We start from the raw sequence: 19,342 nt of genomic DNA on the forward strand, positions 1-19,342 counted from the left end.
AAGCTTCTCCTAAATTTTAATGGATAACAGCTTAGCTGAAACAATAAACTGTTTCTACTGTTTCTGGGTGTCATCTCATACCTTCTTTTTCTACAAAGCATATTGCATTCCTGATTTACCTTTATTTTTCACTTATGTTCCTGTGGTGTTGTCCTGCTACTCAGTGCAGACTCCCAGATTTCAGCTTGGCAGCCAGATCAGTCAAGCAGTAGGTGTCCTGGTCAGCAGCTACATGAAGCGAAAATGATAGCCCAGCTCATAAACAGAGCAGTTATGGACATGTCCTGCAGAGCAGGTCTTGGCTCATTCAGAGGGTATGTGCTAGTGTGAAAGGCCAGGCAGTTTCTAAAGTTGCAGCTGCTCTCTGAAGTTGGTATATGAGTTGAATCCTGATGATTTGTTCTGACTTTGCAATCCGTTGCTAGAAAGGGATGCACTGGAGAAAGAGATACTGATTGGCAAGACTAAAATGGTGGGCAATGAGGGTGAGAAACATGGATCTAATGTTGCACACAGTACTTAGCATGAGAGATTGCAAGAAGAAAATAGTCCAGGAGTACAGTGGAATGGGTGCTCTGATGTTGATTTACTCTTTTCTTTTTTATGTTTACTCTGGATCTCATTTTTCCAAGCATCTTTCTAGTTACTAGCAGAGCATTAATTTTATTTTCTCTTCTTCTTGTAGAAAATTTTATTACATCACACTGCTGAGAGACCCTGTATCTCGTTACCTCAGCGAATGGCGTCATGTCCAACGAGGAGCTACTTGGAAGACCTCCTTGCACATGTGTGATGGCAGGACACCAACTCCTGAAGAGCTGCCATCGTGCTATGAAGGCACAGACTGGTCAGGCTGCACACTGCAGGAGTTCATGGATTGCCCGTATAATTTGGCCAACAACCGCCAGGTGAGGATGTTGGCTGACTTGAGCTTAGTGGGCTGCTACAACATGTCTTTCATCCCAGAGAACAAGCGAGCACAGATCCTGCTGGACAGTGCAAAAAAGAACCTCAAAGACATGGCCTTCTTTGGCCTGACAGAGTTCCAGAGAAAGACTCAGTACCTGTTTGAGAGAACTTTTAATCTGAAATTCATCCGGCCCTTTATGCAGTACAACAGCACCAGGGCAGGAGGGGTGGAGGTGGATAATGACACCATCCGGAGGATTGAGGAGCTCAATGACCTGGACATGCAGCTCTATGACTATGCAAAGGACCTCTTCCAGCAGCGCTACCAGTACAAACGGCAGCTAGAGAGGATGGAGCAGAGGATAAAGAATCGGGAAGAGAGGCTTCTTCACCGGTCCAATGAAGCACTTCCCAAGGAAGAGACCGAAGAGCAAGGACGCTTGCCCACTGAGGACTACATGAGCCATATTATAGAAAAGTGGTAGCCTAGGCAGACTTTTATATTAATGATACTCTAGGGTTTCCATATAAAAGATCATGGAAGTAAAATTACAAAACAACAGAAAAAATATTTTATTTAAAAGCAAGTCTGTAAAACAGAAGATAGATTGCTTCCTTAAACATAGGGTCTTTTTACTGTTTCTTACGAGACCAGTGAGATTCTTAAAAAAATAAATAAATACATAAAAATAAAAAAACGGTCAACATTATAATACAGAGGTGAAAAATGCACAAATGCGGTTACCCACTCTTAAGGCCAAATACAAAAGAATGTTTCTTATCCTCAGAATTCAAACACAAATGTCAGATGTAGGATTTTTTAAATCTGTTTGTCTCCTGAACGTAATGATATGAAGATACATAATTAAAAAACAAGGAAATTGAGGTGTTCTTTTGTGGATGTTTTTGGAGGTGGGATGGGAATTGCATTGTTTGTAAGTAAATGATAACAGTGACTAAGTTGAGGATGTGTTGTACTGTCAGGCTGTGATCTAAGCACAAGGGCAGTCGCTAACTTTCAGCTGGCAGCCACTGCCAGAAAGTAGAGCACCATCAGAATAAAAGAAGAAAAACATCAGAGGATAAGAAACATTAAATCAAATTGACTGGGGCCTAGGATACGTACTTAGCACAGTGGTTTTGATACATTGCACTGGTATCACATATACATACGCAACTTCATAAAAATAATAGGGAGTTCTTGCACAGAGCTCCCACATTTGTTTCACAGGCAGGTCCCAAACCAATTTCAAAGCCAACCAAATTCCACATAGGCTCAAACATGCAGCCCCATGCCATAATGTCACCCTACACAACTGCCCCTCGCCTTCATCAATATAATGTGCTAACAGCAAATGAAAACCTTATCCTGCATACTGGGAAAGGGAGAACAAGTGAAGTAGCAATACTCCCTCGTAAGTCTGCAGGAGAAGTCTCCAGGAAGGTCTTCAGGAAGAGCCTGCAAATAATCAGTCATAAATGGCAACATGATGAGGGGGTGATTTTGTTTTGTTCATTGCTATGTGAAATGCTGAACTGCAACAAGCATGCAGACATACCCATACCTGTATTATTAAGTTATTTTTACTTGGTTGTGTCAAGAGATAATGGCCGATGGGGCTCTCTTCCAGAACTGTAAAAATTTCTGACTATGGGTCTGAATTAATTATGAGACAGTGCACATTGTCTTTTGGCAGAGTGCCTGCTCTGCAGCTCTTGCTTTAAATGAACAAGCTGTGTTCAAAAAACTGGAAATGGGAATCATGGATAATGTTTTTTTAGTCTCAGACCACTTTCAAAGCAGAGCTCTTTCTCTTTTAATGCTGTTTTTTAGGAACCCATGTAAGTTTAATCCTCCAGTATGGTGACAGTCTAACCAAGTTCTGCTTACAGACTTCTGAGTCAGAGAACAACAATGACTTCTCTAATTCCTCTTCCCACTCAACAAATTAAAGTATAGCTTATTTTCTTGCTGTTGCAAGCATTTCTTTGTTTGGCTGGAAGCATGGAAATGAAGCAGTTTTTGCCCGCTTCATGTTTCACCCCGTTATTACTCAGCCTGTTAGTGCTGAACCAGCTATTGTCTAGGGTAAAATGTGAATCAAATGGAATACGATTTGATTTTCAAAGGCCATGGTAACTGTGGGTCAATTATGGCATTGAAATCACAGAAGGAGAAGCAGAGAGATGATACATTCAGCTTTAGTGTGTCATTTTTTAGCATCTCTCTAAAAATCACACAATCACACAAATCCACTGCAGTGCTGCTTGTTTTGTATTTAATTCTGCCTCTGTACCCTGCTTCCAACAGTTTCAAATTCACACTGAGGTTTGCAAAGGAGGTAGCCACCTTAAGCACAGGAGCTGCCTTGTTTCTTCTGTGTACACCCCGAGGTATACACCTTGCTTCTGGAGATGTTCTTCTCCAGAAGAGTGAAGCCGACTAAAAACTTAGGAACAGAAGTTACAAACAGCACATTGGGTTCAAATAATCCTGTTACATACTTGATCCACAGTCCAATGAAGTTGAAGAATCCTGCTGATTTCAGATGAATGTTGGTCAGGTCTGCATCCTGGTGCTGCAAAGTGCTCAAGCACACGGTCATCTTTAAGCACAGTGAGATGTTGTTACCTGTGCATTCGCCTGTTACCAATGTTTGCTGGTGGTTGTCACTGTCTTTAAGGTTTTATTACAAAATGGCCCCTGCTTCCAGAGATGCGTATGCCTCGCCATAAGCATTTGTTCCTAGCTGAGATGTGGGAAGCAATATGAAGCAATTTTCAGTTGTTGGCTTGGGGGCAGAAGGTATAACAAATCCATTTGTTCATCTCTGACTTCCAAGACTGGGAGGAGCTATGTTTGGTAGTTCCCAGCACTTTTATGTATTGCTGTAACTAAAGAAAACGTTTATATTTTAAAAATGCAATTTTACAGGCTGTTTACCCACAAAACCAATACGCTAGATATAAAAAGCAACTGTTTCATATGCACAGTTTCCAGCTTTACCCGAAGGCTTTTCACTGTGCACTCCGTGTCACAGATCCATAATGCACAAATGGTTACTGCAGCTAAGCCATGCTCACAGCACCCATCGGCACGGCTCCAGAAGAGGGCACACTGTGGACACTCAGGCAGTACTGCATATGCCAGTACTGACTTTGAGAACAATTCTGTATTGAAGGCCAAATTCTGCTCTCATCTACCAAAGGGTGCTAGTAAATGGGACTGTGTATGATCAGGACCAGTACCATAATTGGGCCCATTTTGCCTGAGTTGTTTCTGTGTTATGGGCTCTGAGTAACCAGCTGGATTTTAATGGATCTATCTGCAGGGTTCTCTAAATCAGAGGCAGCATCTGACCCTAGAAGCATGTCAGTAGAAGACCTTGTTCTGTTTTCTTTGTAATATATTACAGTAACAAGCAAAAGAAATGAAACTACAAAGTCTGTTAACAGTTTCACTTCATCCCACAAAAGGAGGTCTGACCTCAGCTTAGCACTGAGGCAGGAATTTGTAGATTCAAATCCTGTTCCTGGCAAATACCTCAGTTTCTCCATCTGTACATTGGGAAAGCAAATGCCCTCTCTGTAAAGAGGTACTCCCAAAGTATGAGAAGTATAGGACACTTTGAAACAGATTTTAAGTATGAATATCAGAAATGAAGAGAATGACCCAAAAGCCATCCCACATCCTGACTGCTGTGCTGGTCTATTTAAGGCTGTATACCACACTTTGGTTTATTTTCAGTGCTGTGTGCCAGAGCATAGGTTGCAGGGCATACCTGGCATGATTTTCTTCCTCTAGTGGGTTTAAGGGAACTTTTTTAACATAATGTGAATGTAGTTTTTTTGTGATTTTTAATGTACTACAGTTTGAAGTGGTACAATTTATTTTATTTTTAGGACAGATTATTTGATGCTACAACAACATGCAAATTGTATATGTAGTTTTAAAATGAACAGAGAACAATGGCTTTAAGGCACTCTGGCAGAAGTAGTGGCCAGACAGTACATCCTTGTTCAATATGTGCCCCTTTCTCCCAAAATGTTTTTCCTGTGACTTCCAGACACACCAACACCTTCTTCCCTAAATAAGGTGTTTCTCCATGGGGCCAGTCAATGCATCATGATCCAGGTCAGGAGAGGCAAGTGATGGGTACAGTGAAGGCAGGTGCAAGGTTGTGATCAGTCTCTCATTGGAGCTTGAATCATAAAATCATTAAGGTTGGAAAAGACCTCCAATATCATCTAGTCCAACCACAAATGGTTCCCCTTGAATTCAGATTTTACATGGTCCTGGGACACTCGGATGCATGTCTATCCCCACAGTGTTTCTGTTGGGTTCCAGGGACACCCTATGAAGAACCTTTACAAGAGCTGGGACTGTGTAAGGGATTTCTAAGGGTTTATACAACCAGCAATACTAGTGTGAGTGAGCATTTTGGATAAGCAGTTACCTGGTACCAGGCCAAAGATGATGGGTCTTAGCCTCTGCTGCCTTCCGCTGTGCAGACCCTTGCACATCTGCTAAAGAGGGTGATGCCGTGAGTAGGGATTTGCCAGCAGACTCCCTTCCTGCTTCGGGAAGGTGGAAAGGACAACATATGCTGCAGTGCTAAGAAGGAAGAGGTCTTTTTTTTGCTTTTAGACACCTAAACAATGAACTTCACTGCTTGGTAGGCGTTGCTGCAGAAGAAAGCATTTTATTGCTCGTTTGTCTCATTCCAGCTAGTTGTATTGAAGGAGTTTGCCTCCTACTCAAAAGTTTCCCAGTCAGATGTCACCTTGTACCCTACCCAGGTCACAAATACAGGATTGACTGTAAGGTTGTAGACCCAGGCTGTCATTGGGTTCAAAGTCATTGAGGAAAAAACCACCTCTCAACAAAGGATCTGTGTGAATTTCTGACTTGTTTGAGTTCCACCCTTCATGCCCAGCATTTTGGAGTAAAGGGAGATCATTTAAGGGTGATGTTTTTGCACCCGATAGTCCTGTACTTGCCTACAAAACAGGGGTGGAAATGGAAGCAGCAGAAGGAAGATCCCAACAACCTTTTCCCTCCTCTCTCCCATTGCTGTCCAGTAGGAGCAGAAAGAGCAGTGAGCATATGAGCAAGGCAGAAGGACCACCTTGGTGGCAGTGTGGACGCACATCAGTTAGGAAGTGGATGTGTCACTGAGCTCATCAAACCACTTCACAGAGACCACTGAATGGCTACAGGAAGTAATGACTGACAGTAAAAGAACAGGGCCTGATGTAGAAATATATCCTGGGGCTGGAAGCGTCTCTAGCTTCTTATTCATGTTTTGAGGTACTCAGACCCCTCCTATCCCACATAATTTTCTGAATTATTACAAAACTGGGTAGCGCTACAGCAGTTGGCAACACAGAGTATGCTAAATGTTGTATTTCCACGGCTATAGCTTGGAATGCAACTCGATGTATTTGCTGGATTCGAATCACAGGGCTGGTGTGTTACCTTTTTGTTCTTGTTTTTGCTAATATTAGCAGCTCATATTCCAGTGGCAGAAGTGACTGTAGGATTCAGTGCCTGATCAGCAATAGAGCCAGGCTGTTAAAGCACAGGTCGTTTAGCAGCAGTTCCAGGTAAACCAGCAGGCAGGCAGTGGAGCTAGTGTCTGCACACACAGTCTGAGCTATCTGTGGCTGTTTGTTTTGTCCCATCTACAGTTCTTGCCAAGATTAATGCAGTCCTGATAAGCACGTGGATATTAAAGTCTGTATTGTCCCAGCTGCAGGTGTTGGTAGTCTTTGTAATTTTTCATGCAAGCTGGAAAAAAACACGATGTGCAAATTAGTCTGTTTCATCCCTGAAAGCCCCACAGTTCCCCCTCCCTGTTTTTCCCCAGTTGTCTATTCTGCAGACTGGATTGACAGAGTTGTACAATAATGAATAATTTTATATTCAAATGATTTACTGAGCATGATTTGTTTTGTACATATTGGAATATGATGTAACTTATTTTTATTGCCCCTTTCCATCTTTTTTTTTTTTTTATAAGGAAAAGACAAAAATCCCCACTGTCTCTCAACGTGAAGTTTCTCTGTGTTTGTTTGTAGTCTGCCAGGCAAACATGCAACAACCATAGGATTTTTCACCAGTCCCTCCTGCTGATTTTATTTTTCATTCTCATGTTTTTGTCTAAGGCTTTCCTTATGTTGTCTCTTCTTTCCTCTGTGCTGTACAATCTGCACAAGAAAGGGAAAGGGCAATGTAGGCAGAACTTTCTTTTCTTCCTTCCCCCCTTTCTTGTATGCTTTACCTACCAGGGAACTCCATTTTTATCTGCTAGGAGTTATGTGGCTGAGGGTAAAAATATAGTAAGATGTTTCCCCCACCCACCTTCCGTCCTCCATATTGTAGATCAAACAGATTCAGCTTCTCCAAAAGTGATTGTGGCTGGAGTCATTCCGTTAGGCTGAATGTGTATGGTTTGCACTTTTTTTTTTCCACATCAGGAACTTAACAAAAAATAAAAGACAACTGTTCAATTTGAGCCAAGTAACACTTAAAGCTTTATATATTTATTTATAGCATCTTACAAAAAAAAAGTGTTAAAAGATTTTTTTTCTTTTTCTCCACAAGAAAAAAAAATAGATTAAAAAAATAATCATCTAATTGCTTTTGTCTAGATCAAGAATGAATGTTAGCAGATGAAATAAACCCTAAAACTGAGCATCTGTTGTGTGTGTCGTCATTGCATTGGCCTTTGGATGCTGTTTCAGTGCAGCATGTCTTGCCTTCCTGTATTACAGAGATGCAGCTGCCAGTGGAGTTTATGGAGAATATCTGCTTTCTACGAAAACAATAGACTCTTAACACAGAAATATTCTAGCAGGAACTGCAGAGTATGTTTATTGCTATTGTTACATATGAGCCAACATTACAAAAACATCTGAAAACTCCTAAAACCTATGTTTTTCTTTTTTTTTTTTAATTAATTACCTTTAATACTGTCCGGTTCTCTTAGTTTTCTTTTTCACAGTTATGCCAGTTTACAGATTTGCAGGCAATAAGTGGTGGTTGTTACAGCAAATATGACAGAGTAATTAACAGAAGTTTTTTTGTTTCATGTTTAGAAGTACTTTCACCAAATGCAATTTATAGAAACATTCTCAGAATGTTTCAGTTACAGAACTGAAATAAATTGTGGTAGGTAGACCTGCACCTATTTTTGATATAGTGAAAGTAGTATAGTAAGTTAGGGGATAGGAAAATGGAGAATTACAAATGCTTTACTGCTTCCTAAATGAGGCTACCTAGACTTTATTTGTGCAAGAGTAGCAAATAATACTATTTTACCTGAGCATCATTACACTCTACAGTTTTCACCGTATATGCTGGAGGAACTAGAGGCATTAAATATATACCTTCCAAACTGTGCTGCTTCGGTTTTCTTTTTTGCACCTGTGAAAATCAGCAGTAATCCCTTTCAAGCCAGCAGAGGCCCAACCATGTGAAACTTATAAATACTGCTAGCAGGAAGAAAACACTGCATCAATTCATACTGCTGCAGACTCGACTCCCAAGTTCCCAATTTTGCGTGCCGCAGCACTGGCAGTACTGCCGGCCTCCCATTGGCGTGGTGATACCATTGCTCTGATTTAGAGGGGAGCAAAGGCCCAGAATCTTTGCAGTAATTTACTTAAGGTCATGCGGCAAATCTGTTGCAGCCTTCCAGTCGTGCTCCTCCAGCTTGGAGCCTTTTGCTGTAACCATGTGAGGGCTCCTCAGCTGAACTGTTAGATTGAACCACTCATCTGTTTCTCTTCCCCACAGCTACGGCTGCTGGAAGAAGAGTCTTTTCTCCCCGACTTGCGCAGCTCAAACGCAGCGTAAGGTGGGGGCCGCACGATGGAGACTGACAAGTTCCAAAGGGACTGGGCTTTCAGCTCCAAATTTTATTTATCTTGGAAAAGCAAGAGCAGCTCTTCAGATATGTTTTAAGTGGTGGAGCGCCTCGTGAGCATTCTGAAAAGGATGCTCAGGACTCATGGCAGCCGCAGGGTACCGGCAGCACAGTCCCCCTGTGCAAGCAAAAGGCTCACGCAGCTGCCGCGCGCCCTGGGGCACATGGCAGGGCAGGGAGCCGATGCCTCACCACTAGGCCTCCGTTGGGACAGCCCATTTGGGAGCCGCGGGCTGCCTGCTGCTGGGGCCAAAGCATGAAGCCCCAGGCAGAGGGGGCGCCATGCGGAAACTTCCAGAAGCAGCCATAACCCCAGCGCCTGCCGCCACACTTCCCCTCAGCCCTAAAATGGAGGCAGCAGTGCAGCGGCCTCAGCGCACTGGTAAATGCGGCCCTGTCCCTTCCCTCTGGCAGAGCCACACGGCAGGGCCGCACAAAGCGCCGTGGGGTGGGCTGTGTGTGTTTCCCTCTGGGCTGTGCTGGGCTGGGTTGGGTTGCACTGGGCTGGGCTGGGCAGGCGGTCCCGCTGCAGGCTTGGGCACTTCTGCATCCGAACCAGCCCAGCTGGGAGCGGGGCCCGTGGCCCTTCCAGGACTCTAAGAGGGCACCGCAGCCCAGCAGCGGACACAGCTCTTGCTGGTGGACAGAGGGAGCTCTGTGCTGTGTCACGGCTCCTGTGTGAAAGTGGTGGTCGTCTCCTCCTATGTCTTCCTTTCCCCAAAGCCTTAATGATGCTGTCAGTCACGCAGAGTCTGCAGGCAAAATGCTCTTATTTGCAGATTGTCTTTCTGCACTTTCTGCACCATGTTTCAAACGGTTTTTCCCCTTGATCAGTGCTCGAACACCAAAAAAGATGTAAGATAGCCAGCAAGCTGATGGAAGGGAGACTTTGAAGTCTTGCAAGGAAAAACTGGTGTGGGATGGGGAAAGCAGCAAAAACACCATTGCAGGAGGATTAAAAGAAGCAGGGATATTACTTACTGAGGGGAGAGCTCCCAAGAGTGCTTTTTGCTTGTTTTTGCTTGCCTTTTTTTTTTTTTTTTTTTTTTTTCTTTCGCTGGAGCCTTGGTTGCACTGATGATTGTTCGGCTTCCTTATGCTCAAGTCCAGAATGTTCCTGTTCTATTATGTTTGGTCATTGTACATTATCCAGCACCTGTCTCTGGGGGATGTGCTGCCTCAGGTTAATTGGAAAGTGCCCTCCCTTACATCCTGCTGTTAGTCTAACAATATGCAGTCCCTAGCTGCTCTGCTGCCCCAGGTGACAGCCGGCTCTTCCTGAATGGAAAAGCCGATCCTGACAGTACCCTCTCGGAGGAGGTGGTGCTGAGCTCTTGTCAGAGGGTTGTGGTTTGTTTCTCTGTCTCAGGCACTCACACGGAGTTATTTTAACTCTTTAATAGCATCTTTCTTCTCTTAGTCTCCAGGAGGAGGAAAAGCAGAGCAAGTCTGCTTTAAATACTGTAATGCTAAAGTTTCTCTGCATTAATTGCTCTTTGGGTAGTACAGCTTTCTTTTTCCTCATTAAGCATTTTTGGTTGGATCCACGTAATGCCGAACAGACTCTTCGTCAAAGAGTAGAAAGAGGGGTGGAGGTGATTTTATAATTAAATGTATATCAAACAATGACCGCATGTTTTTATGGACTTTGTAAAAGTGGGCAGTTTAGGAGACCATTGTGCATGATAGTTCACAACACTTTATGATGTGTGAATAGTACAGTAGGGATGTAAAAAAATTACATATAGTAGATACTTTAAAATTCTTGAGCTTGTACCTCCGGAAATGTTCACAGCTAACCTGGGCACATCAGTTCAGACCCTCTCTGCTGCAGGGAGAAACCAAGACATGTTCATATGCATACAAAGCATATATATATATATATATATATATCATAGCCATTAGAATAAAGCAGTTTGAGTTTTACTGTAATTATTATTTCATAGACTTCAAATTAAAAGGAGCGGTCAATGAAATAATCATGATTTGAGCAGTATTTAATAGACCATTGCCATCTGTTAAAGCCATCAGAAGTTGCAAGTGATGAAGGCTTCACTAGAAAAACCCTGCATACTTCAATTAATTGATCTGAGAAGTAAGTGGCTTGGAAAATAAACTAAACATATTCATATTTTGCAAGCATTATCTACAAGCCTAATATGAGTAAAATTGCCATTTGAAATTAATATAAAGCAGACCATACTCTGTAGCATATTCAGGTGCTTTGATGTGTGCTGTTGTTTCTTAGGCATTAGAAATTCTTTCCCCTACATGATTTTACTCATTTCTTTTTGGTTATGCTGTTCTCAAAAGCTTTTTTTTTTTTTTTTTTCCCCATCTGCTAAGACTGCTTCCATGTCTCTGCCCACTCCTGCCCGCTCCCTGGCACTGCTACCCAAAAGGTCTGGCCCCAGCAACTGGGGATGTGGAATATCTCAATAGGGGATCCTGTGCCTGTACAGAGGGAGCTGCAGAACTGGACTACCAACACTTAGGAATCAATGCCCAGCCAACAAGACAAAAGCCAAATAATGTGCTCCAGGAGCTGGGAATGGATGAGTGATTGCAGTGCTTTGCAAATGTTTAACAAACTAGATGGTATTTATATAATTATTTTGCTCTCCCCACTAATACCATTTTATTGGGCTATGGTTATGGAATCCAGATGTTTGTGTTATAAATGAGTAGTAATGACAAATAATAAGCATTTAATTCATGCTGCTTTAATATATTCTAGTTCATACTGGATTCAGATTAAAAGCTCCTTCCTTGTATTGACTTAAACAAAATGTTATACTCAGTTTCCTCTGTAAATAGTAAAGAAATTCCATGTGGCCTAATCTAGTTAATTCAGGCTGGATACCAGGTACTGAAATGAATAGGTGGTGATCAGTCATCAATTTTCTGGCATAGGCAATGACAACGTATAAATCATATGGCCTTTGTGAGAGAGTAAATAACTTCCCTGTAGGACCCTTTCTTTGGGCTCATATTATTATTACCAGACACTGTTTTCAGAACAAGAGCTTGCAGCCAAATTAGTCAGTGCTCAGATGTTTTGCATACTGTAACAGCCCCCATCAGTACATGTTACTGCTGATCGTGTGTTCTTTTGTTTCCTTAATCTCAAATATTTTGATGCTAAACAGGAATTTATAAACTCATGCCAATTAGCCATATCTTCTTGTAGGCTATTAAATTTTACTGGGCTAATGCACAATTGAATGTTTCACGTTCCCGGAAATACTAAGACCAGCTGTGCTGCTTAGCACTGAATTCCAGAGCAGTAATGGAGGCTTTGCTCCAAGAATGGAGAATTTGGGTCTTGATAACTGCAGGTGAGGTGCGGTGCCACTGGGAGAGACAAGTGGCTGTCTGGACTGGTAGACCTGTTGTGAGTCTGATGAAGTGTCCTGGCTTCTTCAAATGGGGAATAATTGCAAGAATATTGCACATTCAGCGGTGTGTGGTCACCTGCTTTGAGGGCAAGTCTAGTCCCCTTCTGAAATAGCTAAAATTACTGACATTCAGTTATTTTGGGAGTGGAGGCAATGGTCCTGTTTGAGGAGCAATCTCTTGATAGGAACCTAGCTAATTAAGAGGATCCTCTGTCACAACTCTTGCATAGTTTTTCCTGCGCTGTTTTTGAGCCCTGTTGTGAGGCACGTTAATTTTCTCCTTGCTTGGAAAGCTTGTTGAAAGACAGTGTGAAAAATCAGGAGCCAGAGTGCTGACTGAAGACCTGGCCCTGATGGACAGGGACTGGTGTCTAGTTCTTGTTGGTCAGCCATCGAAAGAGAAGCCTATGACCTTCGGGAAGCAGCATTCAATCTGAGCAAGTAGTCAGGCTTCTCATTTCGTCTTTGAGATACCCGAATAGCACAGGGGCCGTTTTGACTCGCCATCTGCCAGGAGGAGCCAGCCTGTTCTGGCAGGTGCTGGTGCCCTGGCATGGCAAGGCGTGCCATAGCAAGCAAGGCAGGGGAAGTAGCACAGCTGCCTTCTCCAGCACAGGGACAAAGCCGAATTAGCTCTGCCAAGGCAGCACATGAAGACGGGGCAAACCTCTGTCGGCAAAAATGTAGGAGAGTCCTAAACGCTGACCCAAACTGAGGAATTGTGGCATGGATTGCTTGTGGTACAAGCATGCCTCCAGTGGAGATGTCTGTTAGCCTGACAGCTAAGTTTTGCAGATGTTTGTGTGACTCCCTAATAAGCCTTCAGAGGATTCTCTTTTCCGTATATATATATATAAACATATGGAAGTTATAGTTATAGACACTTCTGGAATGTCGGTCTTTCTTTATTCTGTGCTTCATCAGTTCTCCATTGCTTTAAGTGTAAGTAATGCGGTTAAGTTAATCATTCATTCTAGGAACATACAAGACCTATGCATGAAGTTTTATTTGGATGTTTTAATTTCTCTTTTGTTTTTAAGCAATGCTTATAGTTCTTTTAGACCATAGGCTTTGACTTTTTATATGTACATTTAAGGACCTGCACAAGAAAAACAGAAACCACACATTTGCTGGGAGAGTATACTGGGAGGAACAACTACAGCAATAAGGGAAGCTTTCTGCTTGCACGCTGGCTAGCAGACTTCAGTGACATCAAATGGGCTGTTGTTTGTTAACAGTTACTTGTTAGGGTCTTTCTCCTCTAGGTTCATTCTTAGTTTTGTGTATGTATATCTTTTGGTCATCTTGACAAGAGAAAGGAGCTATATTAAAAAGAAGCACTTAAAATTCACAGTGTCAGTGACATCTGTTGCAGGATTAGAATTAGAAACCAATCAGCGTATTTACTTTTGTAATTTTTTCCTCACTTTGGGAATCTCAATAGCTATTTTACATTTTTGCTTGTGGGTTAGACAGATAGGAAGAACTAGTAGTTTTGCCTGTAATGTGTCTGATGCTTTCTGCATTTCCATATATTCACTCCTATACTGGTTTCTTTAATTAAAGTAGAAATTTCTGTGACTGAAATGATGCTGAAATGTTTCAAAAGCTGGAGGATGAAGGTGGGAGAGGATGAGCGGAAGGGGATAAAGATGGACAAGCTGATATTCAGCAGACCATGTCTTCCTTATTAAGTTTAGGAGGGAACCCAAACATCTCCCACGGTTTTGTGTTGACAGCAAAGGCAATGTCACTGAAACCCAGTGCAACGTGCTGCTGTTTCCTGACCCTGTTGTCAATAAACATATGGAAAGTTCACTGCCTGAGATCCAGTGCAAAAGGCTCTGTGGGAGAAGCCGACTGCAAGCAACTTCTTGCCAATGGGACTGCTACCCAATAGCTTTAATAACTGTAGCAAGTTCATTAACCTTTCTTTCCTTCCTGCCCTCATAGAGAAACACACAGATTCATACATGCTCTGAACTATACCCAAAAAGAGTCTACCACCTTCTGGAAAGCAAGGCTGGGATAACCAAGAGTTCTTCCTTGCCCCTGCCAACAAAGCTTTATTTTTCCTTATGTTTTCCTCGCTTTGTGTAAGGAGGAGGGTGACAGAAAGGCAGCACACTATCCAGTCATTGTTACAGAGGACCCTTTCTCATCCATTAATCCTTTACTTTCTTTTCTTCCGTGTCTCACCTGAAGGTAACACAGGAGGGGTTTTGGTTGGGCTGTGGGATAATGGAGAAGGTCAGGAACAGAAGTGTCCGTAGTTACTGTGCTCTGGGCACTCTGCAATGCCATATATAAAACAGGTAATACAGAGAAGTTCTGATCTGCAGTTAATTGGAAATATGCCAAAGCAGGCTGATACACAGACTGCTGGTAGAGATCATGCTCTGTGATAAAATGAATTGAAAGGTTGTCTTGATTAATTGCCTACTTCTTCTCACCCTCCCTCTATCTTGATCTCCCTGCCATCTTGATTACTGCAGGCACATCTAACTTCTCAGCCATGTCAGCTAGCTCCCATTTAAATGTGAGTAGTGGGTATAAGCCAAATTATTCTTCCTCTTCTGTTTCGCAAGGTGCTTCATGCTGTTAGATTTTGGTGTGTGATAATGACTTGCAGGGCAATGTTCTTAAAACACTGAAGTAGGAGGGGTGTTTTTCTCCTCTAAGAATTCAGTTGTCTCCCTTCTCTGTGTAGCTTCTGGCTTTAAAAGGAAGAAAAAAAAAGGCACCTATTTTTTTTTGGTGTTTTTTTATTATTATTATTATTTTATATATATATATATACATAGTTAATGCTGTAGGATTTCACATATCTTATTATTTTGAAATGCTGTAACATTTGTATGCTAGTTCATAATATATGCCCACATTGTGCCATGAAAACTCAGAGCAAGATGAGACCCTGCCTCAGGAAGCTGTCACTTAAATCAGGAGAAAGGAGAATTAGTTTTACCACACCCATGGGCTATGGCAGCATCAGTTATCTTTGCATTAACAGTAAGGTAAGATTAGGAGTTTCTCACTGTTAGTAGTGTGAGGACCTGCAAACTTGTCTCATTAAGAATAAAGAAAAGCTGGCTCTAGTCTGACTTATGTTTAGACCCCAAAAAGTGTTTCTAGCTTCAAAAAATTTTCCTTAAGTATTTTTAAAGTTGGCTTATTGGGGCATGTAAAAACACAAAATTTCTCATTACAGTTATTGTCACCCTGTTTAAATTAATCTATCATGCTTTCCTGATCTACAGAGCAGGGAATGAGTTATAATTTTTGAGAGGACAATGATGCGATGACACTGATGAGGGAAACTGAAGTCTCAAACTCCATCAGGGTGCATGAATCACAAGTTTTTTCCTCTCAAGTTAATTAGTCATTTCTCCTAGAATAATGAAGTCCTGTCTTTGATTTTGGAATTTTTGCCTCTTTTCAGATTTATTATTATCTCCAGATGGTCTGTTCTTTCTCCCCCCAAATTCTTCTCGTGTTATGAGGTCGTTTTTTTTTATAAGCATGTAATACACTAGCTTCTTTTCTTTGATTAAAACTTCCCAAGGTTCTGTTTCATGCAACTAAAGAGCTGAAACTACAGCTTGGCATTTTATAGGCAATTATCTGCAGAGAAGGATGCGTTCGGATTTGCACTCTATCTCGGGGCTATTAGAACACAACTAAATACCAGTTTCTGAACTAAAAGCAGATCTTTCTGAGTGCCTCCAATGGCCGCTCCCCACGCAGCGCTGCTGCCCGCGTGCTGCAGTGCAGGAGCTAGGGAGGGTTGGGGACGTGTGTTTGGCGAGGCCACTGCGGGCAGTGAGACCATGCACAGCGCCTCGGCGGCTGCTAGAGCACAGGGAGATCTGAGGGGGGTGGCCAAGATTTTCCTTGGAAATCTGTGGGAGAGCTTAGCTGAGTATCAGCGGTCACCTCCATTTCTAGCAGATGCCCTGGCTCCAAGCCTTCTGTCTGTGTGGGCATCCACTGTTTGTTAGGATAGTGTTGCTGGGGGATTTGCATTATTTTGAAGGCGTATTTTTAAAACTGGCCCATCTCAGGGAGCTGGAAATGAACATCTTGTAGCAGCTGCTCTCTACCATGTAACCTTCCTTCAGAGTGCAAGGGCTCACCCCATCTCCCTGTCCTGCATCCAGAGCAATGCTGATGCCCCCAGCAGCCATCAGAACTTCGCGGTCTGCATCTCCGCATCTCTCATGCGCTGGAGCAGGCCAGGTCTGGGCACGTGCATGAGCAGCATGAATTCTTAAATCCTAAGGATTCAGAGCTTGCAAGGGTGAATAATGTCGCTTTGAAGTCAGGGCTGAAAACAGTGGAGATAGCACAGTTAAACAATAACCCAACATCCAGGGCCATACTGCTAGCTGGGCAGGAGAGAGGTGATGGGATGGTTTGGGAAGTGAAATCGTGCTTGGCCCTGAGATTCAGAGCAAAAAGTGTGAAGGCGGTGCAGTGGAGGAGGAAAAGACAGCTGAGGAAAAGGAAAGGAATGGAAGGGTTAGAAAGCCTGAGCTCTAGCTCAGGAGGGGAGAGGGCTGCAGGCATCAGGCCAAGAAGCCCCAACACCCTTAGCAGCAAGTTTTCATTACAAAGACGCAGAAAATAGATGGCTTCCACATTTTTTTCAGTAAAGTCCATGTTCAGACATGGTCTGTTTGCAGTTGTTATGTTCATATGTGGCTACTAATAAAAAGTGTGCAGAGCTAGACTTGTGTAGGTATTGAGTTGCAAATGAAGAAATGACAGAGAGAATCTGAATCTGTTCTGACGGCTGCACCTGCCCTGTGAGGAGTGCGAAGCTTTCGCAGGTATCAGCACACCCAGCGCAGCAAGTAGTGTATTCAGCAGCACATCATTCCCATTGCAAGCTACCTTCTTGCTCCGAGTTTCTTATCCATGGGCTGCTTCTTACAAATGAATCATTTCTTGCTCCATTCCAAAGTTTGGTTTTGTTGCCGTTCAGCCCCAATTCAGCTCCTTTTAATAACCCCATGCTTTCCTGTAGCTATTAGATCTGGCACAGCAGTACAGTATTGAAGGAATTACCAGTCCAGAGTCCACAGAGAATTCAGGGCAATAAGTAAATTTTCTTAAAGGTAAACTGTGCCTGCATCCTGTGGGAGCAGAAGAGAGCCAGGGTTTATTTAAGCAAGGATTAGCCGTACCTGCTGTCAAAGGCAACGGTTTGGTTCAGGATGCTCCTGCCATCCTTTGCTGGAGCAGACGCTGTCTCTTCCCATCTCCTCTCCCTTTGGCACTGCCCCAACAATACCTGCTGCGTTTATGCCTCACCAATCCTGCAGCGACAAGAGCAAGTGCTCCTGTGCTTAGGAGTTTTTTGGGACTCAGGAATACATTCTGGGCCCATTCCACTAGCTTCATACAAACCTGTTTCTGCTGAAGACTTACAAAGGTAACTGAGGACTTCTCCCCCAGAGCTGAGAGGAAGTATCGATACCTGCTGGCTGTTGCCAGACTTGAAAACACAGAGGCTTGTGTTCAGGCCTCAAAGTGTTTTGTCCAACTGGGACATCAGCAAGTATATGTAGAAACGAAAAGAGAGCTGGGAAATTACTCATGCTTCCCTGTTTAGAAGTGTGCTGCTGAGAAGGAAAGTGATCTGCTCCATTTGGAGCTCCAAAGAGGAATCTTTCCAGATCAGACATTTCCCACAATAACGCTAGGACGGAATTTGTTGACGCTGCTCCGGTGCAGCTGGAGAGAGCTTGGTGTTCAGCTGTGTGTTTGTGAGGTCAGCGAGAGGTGCTGCACTCTGAAGCAGGACTTGAAATCTTCAGGAAATCTACGTGAGCTTGTGGAAGGCCACATCCAACTTTTATCTTGATCTCCTATCATAAAAAGGACAGGAATGAGGATTTAAAAGAATATAAAATGCTTTTGACTTGTAATGAGTATTTCTTGGTTTTGGACGTTGAAGGGACTCGGTACAGGTATAAGAGCCTTTCCCAGGGTGACATCTCATACATAAAAATGCTGAGGTCCTGACAGGGCTGCCACGGGGGTGCACACACATTTAGCTGCTGGATGTTTGCATGCATGACCACCTCTCTGCCCTCCTTTCTCAGAGGGAGAAAAACAGCTCTGCTCCAGAAAAGGAGGGAGGGGAGAGAAGGAAAAGAAAATTTGGAAAGTAGATTGAGTGAATAACGTGTCTGGAGGCCTGCCTGCACGTCCTTAAACTGCTGAGCAACTGTGGTGCTGTTCCTGAAGTACTCAGGTGTGCAGAGCCACGTGGTAGGGGAAAAAAGTGCAAGTCCAGTCCTGAAAATGAGATCCTAAATCCATGTGTCTACTTAGGGTGTCTGAAAACCTTCGTCAGTGTAGTCTGAAGCTTACGTATAGAGAAAAGTGCCTGGCATGCAGCCTGAGTAATTTTCAATGTTATGCTCTGCACAGTTCATCTTCAGCCACTGACAGAAAGGGGCCTTAGGTGGCAGAAGTGGTCTCACTCTATTTTCTGTGCAGCTCAGCTGGAAAAGTTACTGTGTCTATGCACCACGTGAATGTTATTTCAAGTCTTTTGGACTAGGTTTAAGAAGCCCCAAGTGGCTCTCTCTCATTCACTTGGTTTTGGGATCTGCTTTCCTAAACAGTCTGAGACAAGTGTTTGTGTTTCTTAGAAACTAAGATCCTGATCCAAAAAACATTTAAATTTTCAGGAATGATTTCACTCTGTGGAAAACTGCCTCTCCCTACCTCTAGGATGGAACAAAACAGCTCACAAGCATTGACTTCCAAGACCCACAGTGGCAGCTGTCATATTGTCAGCCAGGGAGAGGGTGTGGATCTCCTGGCCTTTTCAGATTTCATGATGTGCCTGAAACCTCAGCTCGTGTGTTCATCCTTCCTGCCCCTGCAGCCAATTCCCATGACATGCTGTTGAGATTGTAGCACTTGCAGGAAAATTGGTGTGAGCAAGAAAGTCGGTGAGGGACCTAAAGTGCCTGTCTTGGGTTGATGGGCAGAGACTGGTGCTAGCAAAGCCCCTCCATTAGCTTGAGTGCCTGGCGTTTTCTCTGATGCCTGCAGTGTCCTGACCTCCCTCTCTGGAGTCTGACC

The 19,342-nt window shown here is 43.2% G+C and overlaps 1 protein-coding gene across 2 annotated transcripts in view; it reads left to right on the forward strand.

Moving 5' to 3' along the window:
• Positions 1–1,794, forward strand: part of HS6ST1 (heparan sulfate 6-O-sulfotransferase 1) — a 180,074-nt gene extending 178,280 nt beyond the window's left edge. For both annotated transcript variants that reach the window (XM_035544418.2, XM_035544419.2), the window contains one exon: positions 686–1,794. In XM_035544418.2, coding sequence (XP_035400311.1) covers positions 686–1,394 — 709 coding nt within the window. In that variant the 3' untranslated portion in view covers positions 1,395–1,794. The remainder of the gene's footprint in view (positions 1–685) is intronic.
• The last annotated feature ends 17,548 nt before the right edge of the window (positions 1,795–19,342 follow it).

The sequence above is a fragment of the Cygnus atratus genome, chromosome 9 (assembly GCF_013377495.2).
Source record: "Cygnus atratus isolate AKBS03 ecotype Queensland, Australia chromosome 9, CAtr_DNAZoo_HiC_assembly, whole genome shotgun sequence".
Taxonomy (NCBI): domain Eukaryota; kingdom Metazoa; phylum Chordata; class Aves; order Anseriformes; family Anatidae; genus Cygnus; species Cygnus atratus.